General features: G+C 35.8%; 1 protein-coding gene across 15 annotated transcripts in view; it reads right to left on the bottom strand.

Moving 5' to 3' along the window:
- Positions 1–11,428: 11,428 nt before the first annotated feature.
- chl1b (cell adhesion molecule L1-like b) overlaps positions 11,429–21,694 on the bottom strand; it is a 105,529-nt gene continuing 95,263 nt past the window's right edge. For all 15 annotated transcript variants that reach the window (XM_015347239.2, XM_015347249.2, XM_015347245.2 and 12 more), the window contains one exon: positions 11,429–15,042. In XM_015347239.2, the coding sequence (XP_015202725.2) occupies positions 14,838–15,042 (205 nt within the window). In that variant the 3' untranslated portion in view covers positions 11,429–14,837. The remainder of the gene's footprint in view (positions 15,043–21,694) is intronic.

Genomic DNA, 21,694 nt, shown 5'->3' with positions numbered 1-21,694 from the left:
GTTTCTCTTGAACAGGCTGACAGATGCCTTGAACTACCACCTGATATGTGTCACACGATGATATCAGTTTCATGAGCAATTAACCTGATTGCCTCTTACCTTTTCCCTCAACTCGAGCTGATAATTAAGTTTAATTGAGGTTTGGATACTTTTTAACTTTGAAAAATAATTATTTAATTTAAATTGTATTGGTTGCAGTGACCTCTAGTGGAAATGGCACTTTACTAACACTGCTACTGTTACTACTACCTCTGATATTATGACCAATGATATCATTATCATCATCATCATCATCATCATCTTCATCATTATCAGTGTTCCTCATCTAAGTCAGAAGCATGAGAAGCCTATATTATTTTGTTTTCTTAGGAAATAGTTGTTTCCTGTGGTAACGCCCTTAGTTGTAACAGTACAAGATTAATTTAGATGTGGCAATTAAGCTTTGAAGCAAATCAAATATGTTTTTATTTAAATAGATTAAAACAGTTTATTGACTCCTGAAAAATGGACTTCATACTTTTTAATTGACTTAAGGCGCTAACAAATGAATTGCAGTTTTAGCTCTGAATGCTATTCATTTTTTCTTCACAAATCCTCCTGTACAGTACAGTATGTATAAATGTACTGTATACCATACAGATCTAAAAAGTGTGCACAGTATTGAGATATACCAATGATCTGAGACTCACAATGCATTTGGTTAGAGCAGACTGCATTCCAGGATGCCAGGTGTAGATGTAAAGAGAATTCTTCATGATCAACAGTCGCTACTTATCTCCTCATACTGAAATAGCATCTAACATAAATCTTCAAGTCTTGTATTCATCCTGCAGGCATTAGTAAATAGAGTTTGAGCTGATTGAAAGGACCAATGGAATTCATGAACATCTGCGCACTCTGTGTTACTGTGAGTTGTACTACATAGTGTTCTTTAACACACATGAAGGTCAATGATTTACATTACATCATGATGGAAACAAGTCATAAATAAGAAAACCTTAATGTCAAAAAGACTTAATTCCCTTATACTCTTAGCTATGCAACTCTTTGCATTGGATGTGCACTTTTGAAATGCTGAAATACAAATCGTTCAATAAATCCTGGCACTGTTTTGCTCAATTAACTCTATTTATCTACATAATAGTGTTTTCCACCATACTGCCTATCCTACACTTTAAATTAATGCAGCATACATGTTTTATTGATATGTGACATCTCATTTTTTTCCACTTCTGCAGTAAATCAACATGAGAAAAAATGCTCGAGTACTCAAAGATTATATATTATGCCCATTAGCATCTATGGCAGTGTAATGAACTTCTTTAAAATTCACGGTCAATATGCAGCAAAAAAAAAAGTAATAACATCTTCATTTGTTGGTGGTAAATTATTAAATGTATATAGAGTATTCACACATATATTCAGGAGGTAAAATATGGTGTAGTATTTTGAATTGGTCATTGTCATCATGAAAAAGCCAGTACTGATTACTTTCAGTGATAACGGTTTTTGTCTGCCTATACACCATTTATTTTGTGAAATGATAAGGAAAATTTTTGACCATTGACAAGATAGTTAGGTGATGTTATTGATTTAGTAATAATCCTTATATGTTTATAGCACTTTTCATTCCAAAGGATCCCAAAGCACTTTACACATAGAAGGGAATCCATTTCATCTACCACTTCTGTGTAGCACCTATGCCAGAGATTTGTAGCAACTTTTATGTGCTATCAGCCCAACTACACAGTAGATCAGGAGAAGAACTGAGAAACTAAGGGGTAACTTTGGAAAGGATAGCTTGTGTAATCCCAGTGTGGAATAATGCCAGAAATCTGGAGTTAACTCTTTCAGAACTTATTCTTTCTAAAAGTGTCATGGGAACATTCAACTGAAGTAATGCTACAAGGATGTTTAAAGAGGATAACTCTTAAATAATTCACCAGTTCTTAAAATTGCCTTTACTTCATTACATTCATAGCTCTAGGCAGTGCTGCAATTTATTCAGCAGGGTGGAATGCTGCCCACATGATCAAATGATACTTTCAAATTCCCTGCAGGATTGTTGGATTAGGTCATAAAATTTAAATCATAAATTGTTTCTCTAAGAATTACTGCCTGTATGTATATTTTACTGTTTTAAAAAAGGGGTACTAAGCACATCAGTGCATCTTGCACTGATGTCAGGTTCCTTTCCTTCAACCAGGAGTGGTCCAAATGTGGTTCTGTTACATAGCAGTGTGTAGCAAATTGCATTTTGATTTTTGTGATTAAACAATTAAATACCTCTTCAAGCACATTTGAAGAAAATGTATTTTCTTGGGGAGTTTTTTATAGATTTAAATATTAACAAATAACAATGGAAGTTGCTTCCTTTTAAGCAATGCTCTGGCCTGTGGACTTAATAAAAAAATGTTGCTGTATTTATTTAATTATATTGTTTTTTCCATTCAGAACATTCTTTTTCTAGATAAACATAAGATGAAATGTATATTTTAATGAGACATTCAAATCAGTCTATTTATAATCCTTTATGAAAGAAATTAAACTTTGATTTAGAATTTTGTAAACTGAATTCAGAATCAGCTGTTTTTTTTTCCCCAGATAGTTTCTGAAATCATTAACAATAGAATTGTTTCAGGGTATTAGGGGCAGAACCATTCATTATTATGGCAGAGATGTTCACGTTTCTTTATAGTTAACAAACCACCTGTTTGTCATTAACCCCCAAGTAAATAAGGATTTATTGTTCTCAAATTTGTTATATTATGCATTAATTGATCATACTTGAAAACCTGGCAGCCTGTGACATTTTGCTAAAATATGGACTGTAACATAAAGATAGAAAACTGATGTACTTGATTTCAGTTTAAGAAAGACCTGTAAAGACCTGCATTTGAGACCATCCACTTTTGCTGGTTAGTGGTACACTGGTTATTTTGTGTATGACTTGTGGAAATTCTATACCAGGCTGACCTCTTATTAATGCATCTCGACCTGGTTTTGAAGTCATTTGGAATGATCACACATACAGAGTCACTACTCCATCTGTCTCTGCCCTAAGGGAGTTGTCCCATCTTTGGCTAGCAATATGTATCCTCTGTGGCCTAAATTTTCAGTACTGAAGTGGTTGTACCGTTGCTGCTACAAATGAAGCCAAGACAGGGCTGCCAGGTCTGAAGAGAAACATGGAAAGCAAAAAAAGTTCTGGAGCTGGGTGGTGTTATCAATCATTCTACACAACATCAGTCATCGCAGACACTTGCCCTTCTACTTCATTATAATATTAGGATTATCTAAGCCCCCAAACAGAAATGCATGACATTTTCATTATTAAAAAGTAGGAAATGTCTAGCATTTCTATTGATTACTGGAGCAAGGAAAAATATTCATTAAATTAAGTATTCTGCAGTTTATTTCTCTGTTATTCACTAATATAATACCCCTTAACCTATGAATGTGTTTGTGCATTATACAGTACATAAGGGAAATAACCAAGCTAAATCAAAAACATCAAAAATAATGAAGATGCTGTATGGTAATCGCATAGTTGTTTATAAATAAAGCAACATCTTTGCTTTATGTGTACAATCTGCTTTCTCTTAGCAGAGATATAGCCTCAAGTATCAAGCACTCAATGGACTAGAAACAAAGTTGATTCTCAATGGCAGCTGCTCATCCAAATTTCAAAAGTTAAAGAGCAGTTTCACTTCTACCTATCTACTGTACATTGACAACCACTAAAAGGCAGGTTCCAGGCAGGCCCATGGCAATTGACATGTCACAGTCCATTGGGGAAGCGTTTTCCCAATATATTTTCCTTTTTTCACATACTCTCCTCCAAGAGTAGTGTTGTCTCTTTCCCCTTGTTGGGGAACATCTTATACTCAAGGAGTACAACGCTTGGGTCAGATAACCTATGAAACATTTTCTTCCTCTCGTTCCCTAAGCTATAACTTCACTAAGGTACAGATGCAGCCATTCAAAATGCGCGGGCGATACCGCATTATTTTGCGGTGCGCTTTATGCAGTCTACCGCGAGTTACCGGTAAATACCGCTAGTTACCGTAAATTCTCCTATAATACCGCAACCAAAATAATAGTATCCGGAATTTCTGCAAGGTGGAGCTAATAAAGCTCAACCTCTCATGTTTGAGCTGTCGCCATCAAAGTCTTTAACAAAGATATTACTAATAGTATTAATAATGAATGACCTTGGACAAGCTGTAAACTCAAAGTATTGCCCTGGTCCACATTATTTTTTTCATTGACCGTCTTTGTAAAAGTAACACCACAGCATTTCGCAATCACGCATTTGTTTCCAATCATGCAAAGTACAGTAATTTTTGAGAATCGATTCACCATGCCTTTCACATGCTCATTAAAGAGATTGATGTTGTGTGGGAAATCTGTCTGAAAGCTATGGTTGCAGTGCAAGATGTACACAACCACATGGCGAAATATACACCAATCCCTGAAAGTTGGCGGAGCAAGAACTACAGTATGCATTTGAGTTTGTAGAGTGCATTAAAGATGTAGTTAACAATAATATTATGAGTGAACTGTGCAGCACCAATTTCCATACGCTTGTGGTAGACGGGAGCACCAACATATCAGAAACAAAAATGCTTATCTTATATGCAAAGTTTTGGCCTCATGACTTTTTTTATATGACAGTGTTTGCTGGGATTGCAAGTTTAACTATGTGTGACAGTAGTTCAGTAGCATCAGCAATAGAGAGGTTTTACAAGGACAACTCGTTAAGAATGCAGAAAATGGTTATGTTTACTTCGGATGGTGCATCAGTTATGCTAGGGAAGATCAATGGCATTGCTGCAGTGCTTCGTCGTAGCATTCCACATCTGCTAGAGCAGCACTGTGTACTGTAGCTCATTGCGAAGATTTAGGTATAGAAAACCCTTGCAAATACGTATCTTTAATGGCAGACATTGAAATGTTTCTTAGAACAGTTTATACGTTGTTCAGCAGATCGTCTGTAAGGAAAGCGGAGTTCAGTGAATAAGCAAAAGTGTTAGAATGTAAGTCCATTGCTTTTAGACCTTTAAACGAAGTAAGAAGGCTCCCGAGCCACTTTGCTTTATGATCATGATGATTAACATCCAAATTTTAGTTGAGTACTGCGAGGAGCAGGTACATCTGCATAATGATCCAGTCAATAAATACTGCTTTAAGAAACTAATGAATCCGCAGTTTCAAACTGCTTTTCTTGTGTTTGATAATGTGGTGTTACGACCCCAAGTGTCTAGGGGTAAAGGGGTGTAACATTTAGGATAATTTTTTTTCTGGTAAGGGACTAACAGTGTGATAACAAAAGTGGGTGCAAAAGTGATTATTTTAAATTGAATAAGTGACCGGTAAAACACGATAACACACGGGGTAAGGAACTAAAATGGTGCCAAAGAAAATAACAAACAAAATGGAGCTGGTAGGAACGTGAGGGAAAAGCTACTTACTTTAGTTTAGCTGGCAAACTATTGCAAACTTTCATAAAATCAGCAACAGCAATACATGTCATTATGACCCTTGGGCTTTGCCTTTGGTTTTTTCGGTCAAGCACACTCAGGCATGACAAACAGAATAAGCAACCTTGCAGCTCCAATACCCTGCTCCTTTGGCGCACCTACAGAACTGGCTGTTATAAAATTCTCACAGACAGATCCCCTAGCCAACCTTGTTTTTCCTCCAGCTTCAACTTTGTCTTGTTTCTCATTTTGGATTTGGATACTCTCGACCTGACTCTTGTGATACCTGACCTAGCTATTCTACCTCGACTACGACTTTTGCCTTTTGCCCTTGGGATTTGGACACCAAACACTAGCTGCCTACAGACTCAGCACCACATAGGGTCAAACCAAGTACTCTTAATGTCATCCCTTACACCAACTGCCTGGTGGATTTTAGGTTATGGCTCCTGCCTTTCAGACAAAGAAAAAGCATAATTTTTCTATAATGACTACTTCTGTATCCTGAAGATCTCAAACTTTTTCCCAGCACCACACTATCCATAGACTTTTTGTCTTAAAGATGAAAGTGGCTTGTGTCCCCCTTGACACATTAAACTTCCCTGTTTCCTCTGTAGCATTTTGTGAGCTGAACCCTGTCATCACTACACTTTCTTGGGGTTTCACTTGGAGCCAAAATCTGTTATCATTCACTCAGTAAATCATACACATTATAGATAAACAAATAATAAATAATAATTAATAAATAATAAAAAAATGATTTTCTAAGTTAACAGTAAAATCTAAAAATCACTCAATTTCACGTCAAAATATCAGATTAAAACAGAAAGATCCCATTAATACCTTAAGCAGAACTATTCTTGTGCAAGCTGAAGCCATTCAACTGATGTTTAGAGATGCCAGCAGGAAGAGCTTGACAGAAGGTCTACATAAGTTTCTCTAATTTTTCACTTACAGTCCCTTCAGGTGGCCAGCTTTTCATAATCTGTATGTTGACACCCACCTCTGTATTTTAAAATAAATAATGTAAATCAGATTTTATTGTAATTTGCAATGTACTGTACATTAAAGTGTGTTAGTCAAAAACAGAAGAGAAAGAAAAAGAGGAGTTTTGAATGGCTGCATCTGTACTTTATCAGTAGCAATTTCCCAAGCTGCCCATCTAGCGTTAGAGGTTGAATGCAGCCAAGCGATGAACCTTTCTAGAAGCAAAATATCATGAAAATCATAAACAAACCCAAGAAAAAAAATAGCAGGTTTTATTCAACTCCTTGAGCAGTCACTGCAATCATCACTAAGAAAACTTGCTTGTCTAACACTAACATAGTGTTAGCTGAGATATATCAGAGAGTAACATAATTCCTGGTAACTGGGGGAGAATAATACCTTATCTATATATACTGTAGCCCAAAACAGACCTTACATATTTCCAGAATGCGTTAATTTTGGAGCACTTATGAAACACGGGTAAATAAATGTCCATTACCATAGTCGAAAAGAACCTTAACTGAACTCTCCTAACTGGAGTATTATAGAACCTTAAAAAAGTTGTAAATGGCAAGTTTTTGGATGATACTAACATATCACTTCTGATCACCCGCTTAATTATTCCGCTTAATCAATCAGCGCTTCATTGTAAATTAATAACAGTTTAAAAAGGGAGGGGTATAATATGGGGAGAAATATATACTGCATATTGCTAAAGCAAACATACAATATATTTTTTATTGGAGGTATATTTAAATTGATCCATCAGTGGGTAAATGAGCAGAGCTAAATCTCAAGGCACACCAGAATTGGTGACAGAGCATATGAACTATTATATTATCAACAAGGTGTTGGCAATCACATGGAGCATCCTCAATGACAAATTTTTTGCTTAGATAGAAGAAGGAAAGGTCTTGTAATTGATTAGAACGGACTATATTATCCTCTATGGGTTTCCAGTGGAGGTGTGTACCTGGACAAAAACATAGCCTGTCATGGTCTTCATCCCTCCTCTAGAGGGCGGTCTGACCTTTTTGTATTTCAGTTTCATTATTACGTGCACCTGTCTCCTATTTTCCTGTCACTACTTAAGTTTGGCTTCTCTGGGCTTCAGGGCTCAGTTTTGGAAGATGGAAGCCACAAGGCCTGCCTATCCCCTGGGCTTGAGGGTAGCCCAAGGACAAGTCTTATTCCCCAGCGCCCTGACCATCTGGGTCCGGGGCTCGGAGTACACGGCTCTGTTATGATTTTAACTTCCTTGTTCCTGATTCCTCGCCCCCATTCCTGTCTGTTTGGATGGATCTCCCGGCAATGGACTTTGGATTGCTTTCTGGTTTCCCCTTCAAGATTGTTTTGGACATGTTTGCCTGCGCCATGCCCCCCGAGCACCGGAACACGCCCCCTTGTCTGTTATCCCGTCCTGATCCTGCTGTGTTTCCCTGTGTTCCTTCTCCAGTCTCTTCTGGATTTTACTGTTTGCATAAGGTCCTAAATACGCACTACACGGGAGTCTGAACCGTCTCCCGTTACACTAACAGTCTTAAGTTGAAATTCCAAATATTTATGTTTGAAGTTTGGCAAAAACAAGTCTCTCTGTTGTTGTGGGGCACTGAAGAGTACATCAAATTCTGGAGTACTTACCCCTACAAGCAAATTAAGAACATTGTGAGTTAATATTTAAGATGAATTTGGGACAAAGTAATAGCAGTAGCTTAGCAAACAGGAAGTCAACCCACAGCAAAGCATTAATTTTTAACCACTATTGTCCTACTGTGCAAGTTGATAATCAAAGCTAGCTGCATCTTGGTCAGCTTTGGAAGTTTCCCTTTTTAATCTTAGCAACTGGGTTATAGATTTTCATATCTGAGAATGTGAAGGTGTCAGCAGAGGTAAAAACAGAATACACTGAAGCAAAGGCTCCTACCTTATAAGGTTACTTCAAAGACATGTAGATTGACTTAGCCCAGTTAGCCATGTAACAGGAAAAAGAACCTATAATTTAAAAGATGTGTAATATGCCAGAAAGAGAGCTAAAGTATAAAGTTTGGAAAACAGCAATATTTTGACAATACACAGAATTTAGATTTCTGAGTCTCAGTAGGTATATACTGTACAGTAACTTAATGCTTTGCCAAGTAGCTTGTGCTCTAACGAATGCAGTGAAATGCTTATACTGTATGCTTGTGCAAAAAGTAAGGAGCTGAGAGGAAAATCTTTTCCTGTGCCCCCTGTCAAAGGAAATGCTGAAGAAATCATCATGTCTGGTAAGACACAAGCCTACTCCACTAGATTCATCCACCAAAGGAAATTACAGCTTTACTCACTTTTCACGTACTGTATTTAATATAAAATTTCCATTACAGAATAATTTTACTGTGGGACCCATGAGAGGATTTTGAGACTTAATGAACTGGGAAACTGGGGAGGAACAGGAATCCAGATGTTGAGTCAAAAACATTGCATAATTCTAGAATCTAGATGGCTTACCTTCACTCAGAAAACAAGATATCAATGCCATTCTCTGGTATCTATGAAATGATCCAATGTACAGTGAATGATTGATCGATTGTAATGTCAATATGTATATATATATAATATCTAGATAATAATATATTATATTATTCAGTATTGTACTATATTATAATCTACCTTATTATAAGCAATGTCTTGATTAAATATTTCGAAAAATGGAAGTAATTGTTTTTGGTTTTGAACAGGATGAATATCCTTCCCCAGTAATAATTCATAATGAGTCCATTAAGGAAGTTACAGCCTACAGTATAAAATCTGGTAATATGAATCAATGTTAAAACATATTGACTTTATTTGTACTAAGGTACACAGCAAATTTACATTCTTCACAGGTTACTGTTTTTTGTTTTAGTCAGATTTTGCCTTTGGTTTAATTTCTGTGGTACAAAGTTTTATGCAGTATTAAATAACTATCTGGTACAATGATCTTTCTGTGCAAAAATAAGTCAAGATATGGAGGATCTTAAGGATGTGTTCTAAGATAGTGGGACAGCCACTTGAATAGAGCTTTCAAACTGCTTACATTAAGAATATGTTGAGACTACCTGTTAGTGTCTCCTATGATCCCTCACACATTATGCATGAAGAAAACCCACTGATACCTTCGAACAGATGTTTTAGAATGCCTCAATACAAAATGATCAATTCCTTTATCCCACATTGCACACATGTGCAAAAATTAAAGTATATTGTGTAATAATAGGGGCTTAAGGTGATTGCGTGAGAGTAAACTTACAGGTTTTGATACACTGTGAGGATTTTTATAGAAGTGGTGCATAATATCTATTTATGGTTGACATCTTTTTATAGTGTCATATTTATTTTTAATCTAAGGTTAATATGTATTGTCTGTATGTTTTTTATAAGTCTCTGTGAGTATAAAACATAGCTGCTTGGATGCAAAACAAATTTCTGAGAAATCAGACAATATTATTTTATCGTATCAAAATAGAATTGGGCCAATTTGTTGTGAAATCACAATCAAAACATATGGATGCAAGCCACCCAAAGCTGGAGCTTGGCCCTTATTCATTGATTGCACTGCACCTTTAAGATCTTGTTGTGTGAGCAGTGCAGGTAGTTCACTGTCACTGTTAAATGGATAAATGTTTAATTTTAAGATGCTCAAGAATCAATCTATAATGTTGATATCTGCCTTTGTTCCAGATGCATACAACAAATATTAACACTGATACATCATGACAAACACATCCCATTGAATCCTTAGGCATCCATAGATAGCATTAGAATTCTGAAACAGAATTATGGAGTATCTCTTATTTCTTTTGGTGGTTGCCACAGCTCTGTCCTTACAGATTGTTATGAGTTACCCCAATTGAAATAAAACTCTATTTGGGAGGAGGTCAAAACCTAATCCTACCCCTATCACACTTAATACAAACTCGCTTGCTCATTTTCTTTTTGCATCCGTGCCTCTGCCCCATCTTTGCCCTTGCAACTATTACTTGGCTAATCCCTTATGTGAGAGGATTCCAATAGCCCCATCTTTATTGATGGGATGTTGTTCTCCTCAGTCAAGAACATTGGCACAATAAAGCTCTCTCGATTCACACCTTCTCCATCTTAATTAGAGTTTGACCAAACAACTGAATTATACATTGGCAATTGTATGTTTTTGCTTTACGTTAAATACAAGTTGTAGGCATTTTAAGTTGTTTGACAGGGGGAGAAAGGTTGATGAATTAACCTCCTATATAAATTGAGTTGCTGTCAGCATGAGAGACCAGTCCACTTATTAATTTTCAGAGGAAGTACTATATGGTAAGATAATTTCTTTTGATTTGCCAAAGTACTTCAGCTTTGACCGAGTAGCAGCCCACCAGAGACATCAAAAATGTTTCAGGGAAATGCTAAATTAGTCCAATCTTCCCTTTTGAGTTTTCACTCTTCAGTTATAGTGTAAGCCTGGCAATAATAACATTTTCTTTACTTCCATATCTGAAAGCTGCTTCACGGAAAGATACTTCACCTTGATAGAGTTATAAAGTATTCTAATAGTAAAGAAATTGCTATTGCACCAGGCATGCTTTGACAAGCTCTGTGAAGCATTATTCCTCACCTTGAATGCCTAGATGAAAAATAATGGAAGCCCTAATTGTACAGTACACGTACTGGTGAAAGTTAAATACAGTTAAGCTGTAGCTATCATATCTCACTGAGTTTTCATTACAAGGTTACTAACCTGTTAAACAACTTGTTAATGCGAAACAATGGTTAAGTACAAAATCAGGATAGTGTCTCTATAGCCCCACTTTCTACCCGTTCTGGAATCTCTGTTTAATTATTTGTTTCCTCATTCCACAACTTGAACGATTCCCCACCAGTTTCATCATCAGATTTTGTAACCTTTTCTTTATATTTTTTTCAACCACTGAACACTTTCACATAGAAAACACAGGCAAAGCTTATCAATGAAATACATAGTTTAATTTCTTTGTAAATAACAGCACAGTACATTTCATGGTAAAAGACACCATTTGAAAATGTGTAACATCCATGTTTATTTAATAACATTTAGGTGTTTTAAGACATGGTCAGCAATGTAACTTTACAAATGTCAGTGTACAAACTCTAAAAAGATGGGTCAAAAGTAAACTTGATGCAAGTTCAAGGTAATGAAAAATATATATAGTACAATTTATAACACAAATCATACTTTGGTTCAAAAACAGAAATATGTTTTTTTTTCCAGTGTAGTAATGGTGTGCAAAATACATACACAAAATAATTACATTACCAAATGGCAGCTTCACATATAATAAGCCAGTGAAATACTTCATAAAAGAAAAGGAACTGCATCACTTTTTAAATAAAGTTTATACAGGAAGTTTCTCAAAATAAATTTGTTCTATCATACCAAAACCCTAAAAAATAATATGAAATTAGTATTTTGTGTGCAACATTGAACATAACTTGCTCAAAAACGTAATCAGTATGTTAAGTATTCAGCAGTGATAATATGTTCAAGACAATTTTATTGTTCAGAATATACACTGAATTAAAAAGACATTATCATTTTCAAGCCACATCATGCACAGAATGTCACAAAGGGAATACATTAATGTTCAGTCTCAATTATGAGCATTATGAGACTTATTTTTTTGAATTCTCAAAGTTCAATACATTTACATTTCTGCTGTAGCAAATATAATTTGAAAAACTCCCACTTAAAATTAGCATCTTGTTCTACGTAAATCCATTAGGAAAACGTTCCTTTAGATTAAAACCAACAAATGATCATTGATGAATTTATTTTGTAAATAAATAAGGCATGGATGGATCTTGAGAAATGTAAACCAAACAGATTATTGACTTCCAGTCCCTGTATACTGAAGAGGTCCTAGTAATATTTGCCTTTGGGATGTCCCAAATTGAAAATCTGAGTATGCACACAACATTTAGAATGTTGTGTGCATACTCAGGTTTTAACATCATTGCTTGAACAAGAGCAACATACTTCAGTGTGGAGTCCTACAAATATTTGAAAAGAGGATACCCATTCAGGGCCATCCCCTAGAAAAGAAGTGTGCATTTAACTCTCAAACTTTAATGCGTGAAACAACCTCTAACTGGAGACATCTTGTGATTTATGCCTTGGGGTAACTCATTTTTCTTCTAAGGTTAAAGCAGCTATTCATTTCAATCCTATACTATGCAAGGCTTCATCAGGCCTTTTAGTCAAATGCCTACTTTGACCTGAGTTTTACATTATTTATAACAGTTTATGAGATTTAGATGAAATAGTGTAGAAGTGCTTTGTCTCCAAATGTTCCTGCACATCTCAAAGTAGACGGTTCTGAGTGAATTTCACCTTGAGTTTCAGCTGCTGTGACCTTTTTCTCTCAGCTCTTTTTTGCTCTCCAAAATGAGCTATGATACACAGGCTAGATCTAATTCATGAAGACATATAGTATATTGTATTTGTCCCAGTAAATTACACTAAGACAAAGTAACAAGCAAATATAGAAAAAAGTGCTACATTTTTTTCCTTCTGTGTAAATACTGTTCCAAAAATGTAAAATGTACCCATGTATTAAAAATCCCTAAGCTTTTTTTTTCTAACTCAGTAGTGTTGTTTCCAAGTTAGTCATTGTCAGTTCTCAATTTTGGTTTACTAACTTCAGTGAAAGACTTAAAACAAAGCTGAAAATAAATAATACAGACAATATAAACAAATATTATTGTATTATTGAATTCAGCATCAGGATTTTATTCAACTCTATGAAAAAACACATGAAAGATCACAATGTCTTCAAGTGGGTGCACAGACCTGAAATTTTACAATGCTGTTATCTGCTATTCTGTTGATGCTAGTATGGGCTTAAAAAAGTATGCTGAATTCATATGCATGACAGAAATCTAAAGAGCTTCCTTGATACAGTTTCCATTTTTTATTCAAAATTATTTTATTTAGTGCAACCTTTGTCAACCCTTATGAAAACAAGCTTTCTCTGTATTGGATCCAATATTTCTGCACACCAGTACTACAGAGGATTAACATAAAAACATACCAAAACCAACAGAAAGACCACTGCATACTATTAGCATACTTCAGATTTTCTTATTTATGAAGTGCAAGTGTCATTCCCCAACATAAATTCTTAATATTTATGCCAGCTGTAGTTTGTTAGTGACATTTGGAAATACCATGTCTGTTTGCCTGAATAAATTGATTTAGTAAAAGTTGTAAATGATAAAAATTAAGGTTTGTATTTTAAAGCAAAACACACCCGACCAACACTTTGTCATGCCTCTAGAAGAAAGGGTATATACTGTATACAAACTTTTCTTAAACACACAGGAAACAAATGGAAATGTCAAATCGTTGTGGAATTCTTCTGTTCTTGATGAACACAACTTTTTACATTACCTGAGGTCTCAATTTAGGAATACAAAATTTTCTATGGAAAGCCACTGAAGAAAGAGAGCTTTCCTGTGATTTGTACAGTATTTGTTTTCTAATTTTCTAAATATGTACTATAGCTAATTATGATATTTTTTTGTAAAACTGCTATTAAAAAAGAACAAGAGACACAAATTAAAAGAAAAATTAACAGTGGTTCAGATAAATATTATCTGGTCTTTAACACTAGGCATGCATTGCTTTCTCTAAAGTAGTTTATTTTTATCTCAAATTGGCTAAAACAAAATCAAATCTGAGGCAAGATTTTCTAGCAATTTTAAGGTACAATTCACCTTGGGCTAATGCAATATTCAAACATAAAAGGAATATCTTTCAAGAGTATTTTTTTATCTGTGTATTTATTATACTGTCTTTATTACCCTTCGTTCTAACAGTGTCTCATTCCATGTTGTACTATACTGTGAGAGATCAATACTGTCATCATATCTGTACACACACAAACATGCCATGAGTTGGAAATGAGATATCTGAAGCTGAAATAATGCCTGTTTTTGAGATACAATTTCTTGACATAAGATTACACTTTTTTTTGTACATACAGGTATATCAATGGGAGCTAATGATCTTTTTTTGTAAAATGGAATAGAATAGAAACAGGTGCTGCATATTCAGAAATGGCAGAAGCCACTACCAAGTACCTTAAATTTACCAAAAATATAGAAAACCAACCACAAATGTAAAAAATGGAAAACAATCACTATCCCATTACATTATGCAGGCACTTTGCCATACAGCAATGTTAAGGTGGCAGTGTAACTGATAACTATACGCCACTTTTCATTCAAATAAAGTTGTGCTTTACATACAGGTAAGCCATTTTTCCCTTCAGTACATTGCATTACAGTGCTGTCCTTTTTCTATACACTTAATTGTAAATTTGTCCCTTTCGCTTATGCTTGAATTTGATTAGTTCCTTTTACTTCCATTGATCCCCTGTCTTTGCGCCCAGCATATTCACCAATAAAAGACCCATCTTCATTGAACTGGCCAGGCTCATCTTCTCCATAGTCAACCAGGCTGTCTCCACTGTCAGCAGCTTTAATGTTCCCATTGAGTGACTGAAGGCTTCCCTTCAGTGGTTTTTCATCATTGTCACTTCAAATGAAAAAAGAGAAAATAGTTTAACTACTGGATTATTATATTTAATTAGTAAGCATATCATACACCGTGATTTATTGTCTATATAATACTATATATATAGGTTAAGTATATTGTAACGCCGTTGCCCGGTGGTAAGGAGGAAGAGCACCTAGGCACTCAAGGTACCGCGAAGCAGGCTGGGAGTTGTAGCCGGGGGAGTCTGAGGGTCACAACGATGACCAGCAGCTGACCCTGCTTATGTAAATAGTATTATAGTAGTTTTAGTGTCCTGAATAGCTTTATAAGTGTATAGCCAGTACTTAACGAGTTAACACCCTATCCATGTGTACATGTTCTGTCGGTCTCCTCATGTGTGTGTATATCCTGTGTTTGGTTTTTGTGTGGTTTCGATAGGAGAATAAAGCAGTCGCTTGGTTTACTATTACGTCTCCACTTGTCCTTTGTCCTGAGGGAACCTGAAAATGCTACAATATGATTTTGAATATTTCTGTCACACAGCTCCTCAAAATGAGCCAGGAGTCAATAATAATGGGGTGGCTAGGCCCCAACAAACTGAAAGGGAAAGCTATAAGAGTATAAAAAATTAACAGAATAAAGGTAGTTCTTGATTTTTCTTGGCAGCACTTCTCTTAGCACAGATGTTACACATTATGTGTACCCAGTTGATTGCCAGGATGAATAGAGTTACTTGGTTGACACACAGACAGCTGCTCGGTTTGTCTCAGTGTTCTTCCAGCAGCAGTTCATCACCTATTGTCTCACATTGTACATTATATTATGTATTTATAGCTTATCTATAAAAAGCTTTTATTGTCTTAGTCTGTATGTTCTGTTTATATTGTATAAAACAAAAGTAAAATCAATAACCCTAAAACAAACTATGGGAGTATTTATACTTAGCAAGTGGAGTGCAAAATTAGAAATTGACCTACTACTAAACTTAAACACCATTGCAGAAGATTTGTTATATTCTAATAACAAATAAATGAGACAACAAATACACTTCAAACTTTGGTGTTAACTTGCCTGGCTAAGGAAATGACAGCTTTTCAAAAAGGATCCCCAAAACACGATGAAGATTTTGAACATTAAGCAAGTCGGTTCAACTCGGTGCAGTGTTTTGGAGAGTGTATGAGGCAGGAGATGGAACACAAGTCAGTGAAAGGTGGCAGCACCAGCCTCAGCAGTGACTACTTTGAGACTGGAGCTCTGTGGTGGGCAGTGGAAGACATTGTGGTGATCTGGAAGAGGAGCGGTCGAAAGAACAATCCGAGGTCAGAAAGCCGTAGGTAAACTAGCCGGTGCTAAAGTACAAATAACCACAGGTGGATCCGTATTCCATAAGGGAGCCGAGAGTCAAAACCAGAATAAGAGCAAAAGACCAAAACCGAAACAAGGAGACGTAGAAGGAGAACAAACCAGGGTCAGGAAGCCAAAAACCAAGTAATGAATTATATAAGACTGGGAGTAGCTCTAGCCAGGAAAACCCTAATACTGAGCACCAGGAAGAATGTGAGGCAGCATTAAATAGGCTGGGGAAAAGGGCTAATTGGGAACTGTGCTGGAATGTGAGGTGGAATGCCAATTCCTCTGGGGTCGTGGCATAACAGTGTCAGCTACTGGAGGTACCCCTGGAACGTCAACGGAAAGAAGGACTGGGGAAAAGGGGAAAGACAAAACAACAAATGTAGGCTGAAGCCAAAGGCACATTGGGCTGTATGACTGACCAGAAAGGGAGCAAAAAATCGGAAGGAAAAAGCAGAGTGATCAGGATTAGGGTAAGAGAGAAGGAAGGAAATGTGGGATGAAGCTACAATGGTTCTGCTTTTAGGAAGTAATAAGATAAAGGTAAGGACTAATGTTGAGTGTGAAACATATACAGTATGTCTCTGATGAGACTGTACTGATGAGTGCTAGAAAACATGCATGCAGAGTTGTGGAGTATTTATGTATAGGCGAGTGAAAGTGTGATGTTAGAAACTGTCATCCCCCTAAATACAGTATCTGTTAAACACCAAAATAAGCAAAATAATCTTAATTTATTGAAAAAAACAACATTTTGACAGATTTCTCATGTAGCAGAAAGGTTTCAAAACATGCACAACTTGTCATCATCAAGTATCTAGTAAAATGTGTCTAAGGACAAGTGTTTCATTTGTGTGTAATGCTAAATTTTGCTAAGAAAAACTAAATTCATAACCCTGTTTCACAGAGATTCTGTTTCACTGAACACTGCACAGTTATTTAGCAGGAGCAAAACATGAAGGAACACATTTTCCTCAACACCTTCTTACTGCTAATTAATCCTTCTTTAATAATAAGTAATGCTTTATTTTTATGTTAAGGTGCAAAGGAGGCAGAGAAAAAACAACACAAACATAATTTTCAAAAGTTGGAGCCTGTGCTTAACATTCAGTAAACAAAACAATTAAAAAATAATCATGTTACTAAACAGCTGAAACACTAAATAAAGAAAAAATACATCTGTAATGCAAAATGTCATTTAAAAGGGCATAAGTTCAGTCAAGATACCTCTTAAGACATGTGACGCATGGATTTTCCACACCATCCACCTTTAATTTAACTTTAATATTTCAACTTCCTTTCAAGTTTCACATGAAACTGATAAACATTGACATTAAGTTTAAAATGAATTTTTATATAACTATACAAATCTTACATCAATAAATGTAATTATTTTCATATGGGAGTTCAATATCTGGTTGAGATTGGGTCCTGGATAGGGGCCCAGCATTTACTGTATAGGAATTATTTGGGGGAACTAGGTTTTATTCATAATAATAATTTGGGTGGAGACATTTGGGTGGAGGTCAAATTCAAAGTTGCACTTCCACTTCAAAACGTCAAAAGCTCACTGGCTGAATACCACATGCCCTCTCCAGAGCTCTGCATACCACTTTGCAGCAGAAGGGTTCCTTTCGCCACAGTTGAGTTGACATTAGAAGCTTGCCACGCCCGGACTGTTACACCAATGCATTAGCATGTTAATGCGATTTCATTGAGGAGCCTAGCTTTCTTAACTAGTAAATACTGTACTTACTGGGGTTTTGATGTTTGGGGGTGTCTTTCGCTGGAAATCTCGCCCCCTTCTACTTTGAAAATACCTGTGAAACCGGTTTAATTCATCACAGCCAGCACTCCCGCAGAGAGGGGGGTTGTATTTGCAGTGCATCGGTATACAGTAGATGGGAAAGCAAGAGCCGACCGCTATGACACCCACGTGTTATGCTCTTCATTAATGTCTAAGCCGGAACACATCATTATATCTCATTTTGTATTTCTTAAAAAAAAATCATTTGTCCAGCCTAACAGTATTGTTGTTATTGTTTTTAACCTGTAAAGCGCTTTGAGGAGCCACCTTTAAAGGCACCATATACAATAAAGTTCATTATTATTACTATTGTTAATTTGCTGGACAGAGAGGTGAACATTATTACACAGAAGACAAAGATAGCGATTTATGTTGCATTTTGCATTGTGCTGCTGTAAAACAGTTTTAAATAATTAAAAGTCTAAACAGTATCAGCTTTATTTATGGGTTTTAAATAAAGGCGATTTAAAAGCGATTTAAATCAATATAAATGTTTATATTGTAACGCATAGGTGACTATTCATTGTTATTAAAATGACTTAAATTTGATCATGTTTTGATATTTAGAAATATATATTTCTTTGGTGCGAGTGAAGTTTTATTTAATCTCTGAGCCATACTGATTCTTATGGTAGCCAATTTCCGCCAGGGAGTTAAAAAAAAACACACTATGGTATTCTCTCCGATGCAGTGCAGTTAAAAACAAATCTCTGATGCTGTTCCTAAATGAATATCGTTTATGACCATCAGACGCTTTATGCTCCTTTTCTTTTTTCCAGTGGATTGAACAGGGAGAGGTATTTCATGATGTACTTTTCACTGATGAAACAACAGTGGCTCTGGAACAGTTTTCAACCATGTCGTTTTATAAAAAGGGGAGATATGTGAACAAGCAAAACCCAAAACAAACATGTATGCTAAAAGTTTAGCCTTTGTCACTAATGTAACCCCTAAATAAAGAAATATAGAAATCCCTACGTTACAGACTGTATATGGCTGGTATTGGTAGTTTAAAGAAATAATACACACCAGTATTCCACTTTCTCCCTAAACATTTTAAGCATCAGAGTCTTACATGTGGTTATTTCGGAAACGTTTGTATGTGCTCCTTCTGACCATGTTACTGTTTACTGTTACTGACCATATTAAGTTTAAGGGTCTGTGGGCACTTTTCCTGTCCATGGGGGGTGGACCGTCTTTCATTAGAAGGTTAGTCTGTTCTACTCTGAGAATATAGAGGGGGTGGAAAGTGCCCGCGGTCATTTAATTAGTCATTAATTAATTAGAATTAAAATTCGCACTGATTCCCTTGCGAAGATATGGGCATAGGAATATTCGTGCGTGGTCAAAAAAATGGCATAAAAACGACAAAGTGAAGGCTGTGAAAACATTCACAATGTACTTTATACATAAAGCAACTGTTCTCACAACTCTAGGAGGTTTCGTGAAAATGCTACAGGCGTGCCAAAATAGTTTTTTTTTTAATTCAAGGTGACTTTACCACGGTTTTCATTTTCAGATTGTGAATCAAAAAAGGCATTTGATTAAACACGCGATTGCGATTTTAATCAATTACTATATTGATTGAAACACACATTCTGTACAGATACAGTACAGTCACATTCTCCTGTCGTCCAGTGGTGTAAAACGAATTAGCAGGTGATTGAGATAACAATGCACCACCCACTGAGTGGAATGTTCTCATTTGATCTCAAGTGTAAAAAGAGGTGATAATTCTTAATAATTTCATTTTGCATTAACTAACCTCTTCAGTTTATTCCGCCAGACAGTACATGAATATAATTATATCGTTATTAATTTGTTTAGATATGCAATTCCATATTATATTCCCTGTTAATCAAATTCTAAAAGTATGCGTTTGTTAGATAACAAGCAAATTCACAGAAAAGGTTAAAAGACTATCACTTTTCACAAAGTATATAATCCTAATATGGTCAGAAGGAGCACGTAAAAACGTTTCCCAAATAACAACATGTAAGACTTTGATGCTTAAAATGTTTAGGGAGAAATGGAATACTGGTGTGTATTTTTTCTTTAAACTACCAAGACCAGCAATATACAGTACAGTTTACATACAGTAATATGTTTATGTTCTTAAATTAATATCGTTTATGAGCATGTGACAGGCATGGTGAATCGGAGATTCTCAAGAATTACTTTGTATGATTGGAAACGAATGTGTGATCAGATCAACTAAATGCTGTGGTGTTACTTTTTGTCAATGATTAAATAAACTCTTTTCGTTTACAAAGACGGTTTGTGGACCAGGGTAATACTTTGAGCTTACAGCTTGTCCAAGGTCATTCATTATTAAAACTATTAGTAATATCTTCGGTAAAGACTTTGATGCATAAAATATTCCTGCATAATTAAAATATTTATGATAAAGGTGGTAGGTTGTGTACTTTTGTCCAACAGAACAATCTTGCTTTTATAAAATATACCACCTTTTTAATGTTTAATGATTAACATGCTGTAATACACTGTTTAAATTTAAAAGTCTAAAGAGTATACAACTTAAATTCTTAATTGAATAAAGATTGTCCCTCAGCAGTGATCAGGATTCGAAACCGACATTTTCTGGTGACAGCTCAAATGCTGTACAGGAGAAGTTAACCTTTATTAGCTCCACCTGGCAGTTTTACAAGGTGATTCCGGATACTATTTACATAATCTAATTTTCATACGGTATGATGCGGTATACTGCAACATGCCCACCGTGTTATACTGCAGCATACCCCACTTGTTTTGAATGGCTGCATCTGTAGTACCTGCTAACTGGTAGCTCTCTTCCTGTTTCCACATTAAACTACTATAGTCTTCCAGTTGATCAGAATCTTCAATGCTCCAATCCAATTCTACTAGTTTCATACCTTCTAACTTGGAGGAGTGTCTGATGTTTGCCCAGCACTGACATATGTAAATGTATAGTATTAAGCACGTTTGTTTAATCATTATTAGAATTTGATTATTAGGATTTGACCCAATCCCAGAATTTGGGATTCTGGAGCTAACTCCATTGTCTCTTTAATAGCTGAGGCACTAAATAAGTGCTTTAACAGCAAATGTTTTGCTCCCATTGATTGTGAAAAATTCAGATCCTAGAGATCAGACAAGCTTCAAGGTAGACCTCCCACTGAAGACCAAAATTTAAATGATATATTGGCCATACCCACTAATGAACCAAGTTTCTGGCTAGGAGAAGGAAATGTAAAAGTGGTGGACCTCAATAGGTACAAAGGAACAAGTAAAGGTTTATTCCAAGCTGAAAAGAGAAGAAAGGAAAACATGACGTTTCGGCTGTGGAGCCTTGTTTGGTGTCTAACCGTTGTGTTTCCTTTCTTTCTTTTCAGCATGGAATAAACCTTTACTTCCTTTGTACCTATTGAGGTCCACATACACACTAATGTTGCCAGATTCATTTTTTCACTTTTAAAAGTGTAGACATAGATTGTTTGGGATGCCTCAAAACGTATCATTATTTTATTAATGTTGAAACCCCAAAGAACACCA

The sequence above is a fragment of the Lepisosteus oculatus genome, chromosome 4 (genome assembly GCF_040954835.1).
Source record: "Lepisosteus oculatus isolate fLepOcu1 chromosome 4, fLepOcu1.hap2, whole genome shotgun sequence".
Classification (NCBI taxonomy): domain Eukaryota; kingdom Metazoa; phylum Chordata; class Actinopteri; order Semionotiformes; family Lepisosteidae; genus Lepisosteus; species Lepisosteus oculatus.
The sequence above is the reverse complement of the archived record's forward strand: the minus strand, read 5'-3'. Positions and strand labels throughout refer to the sequence as shown.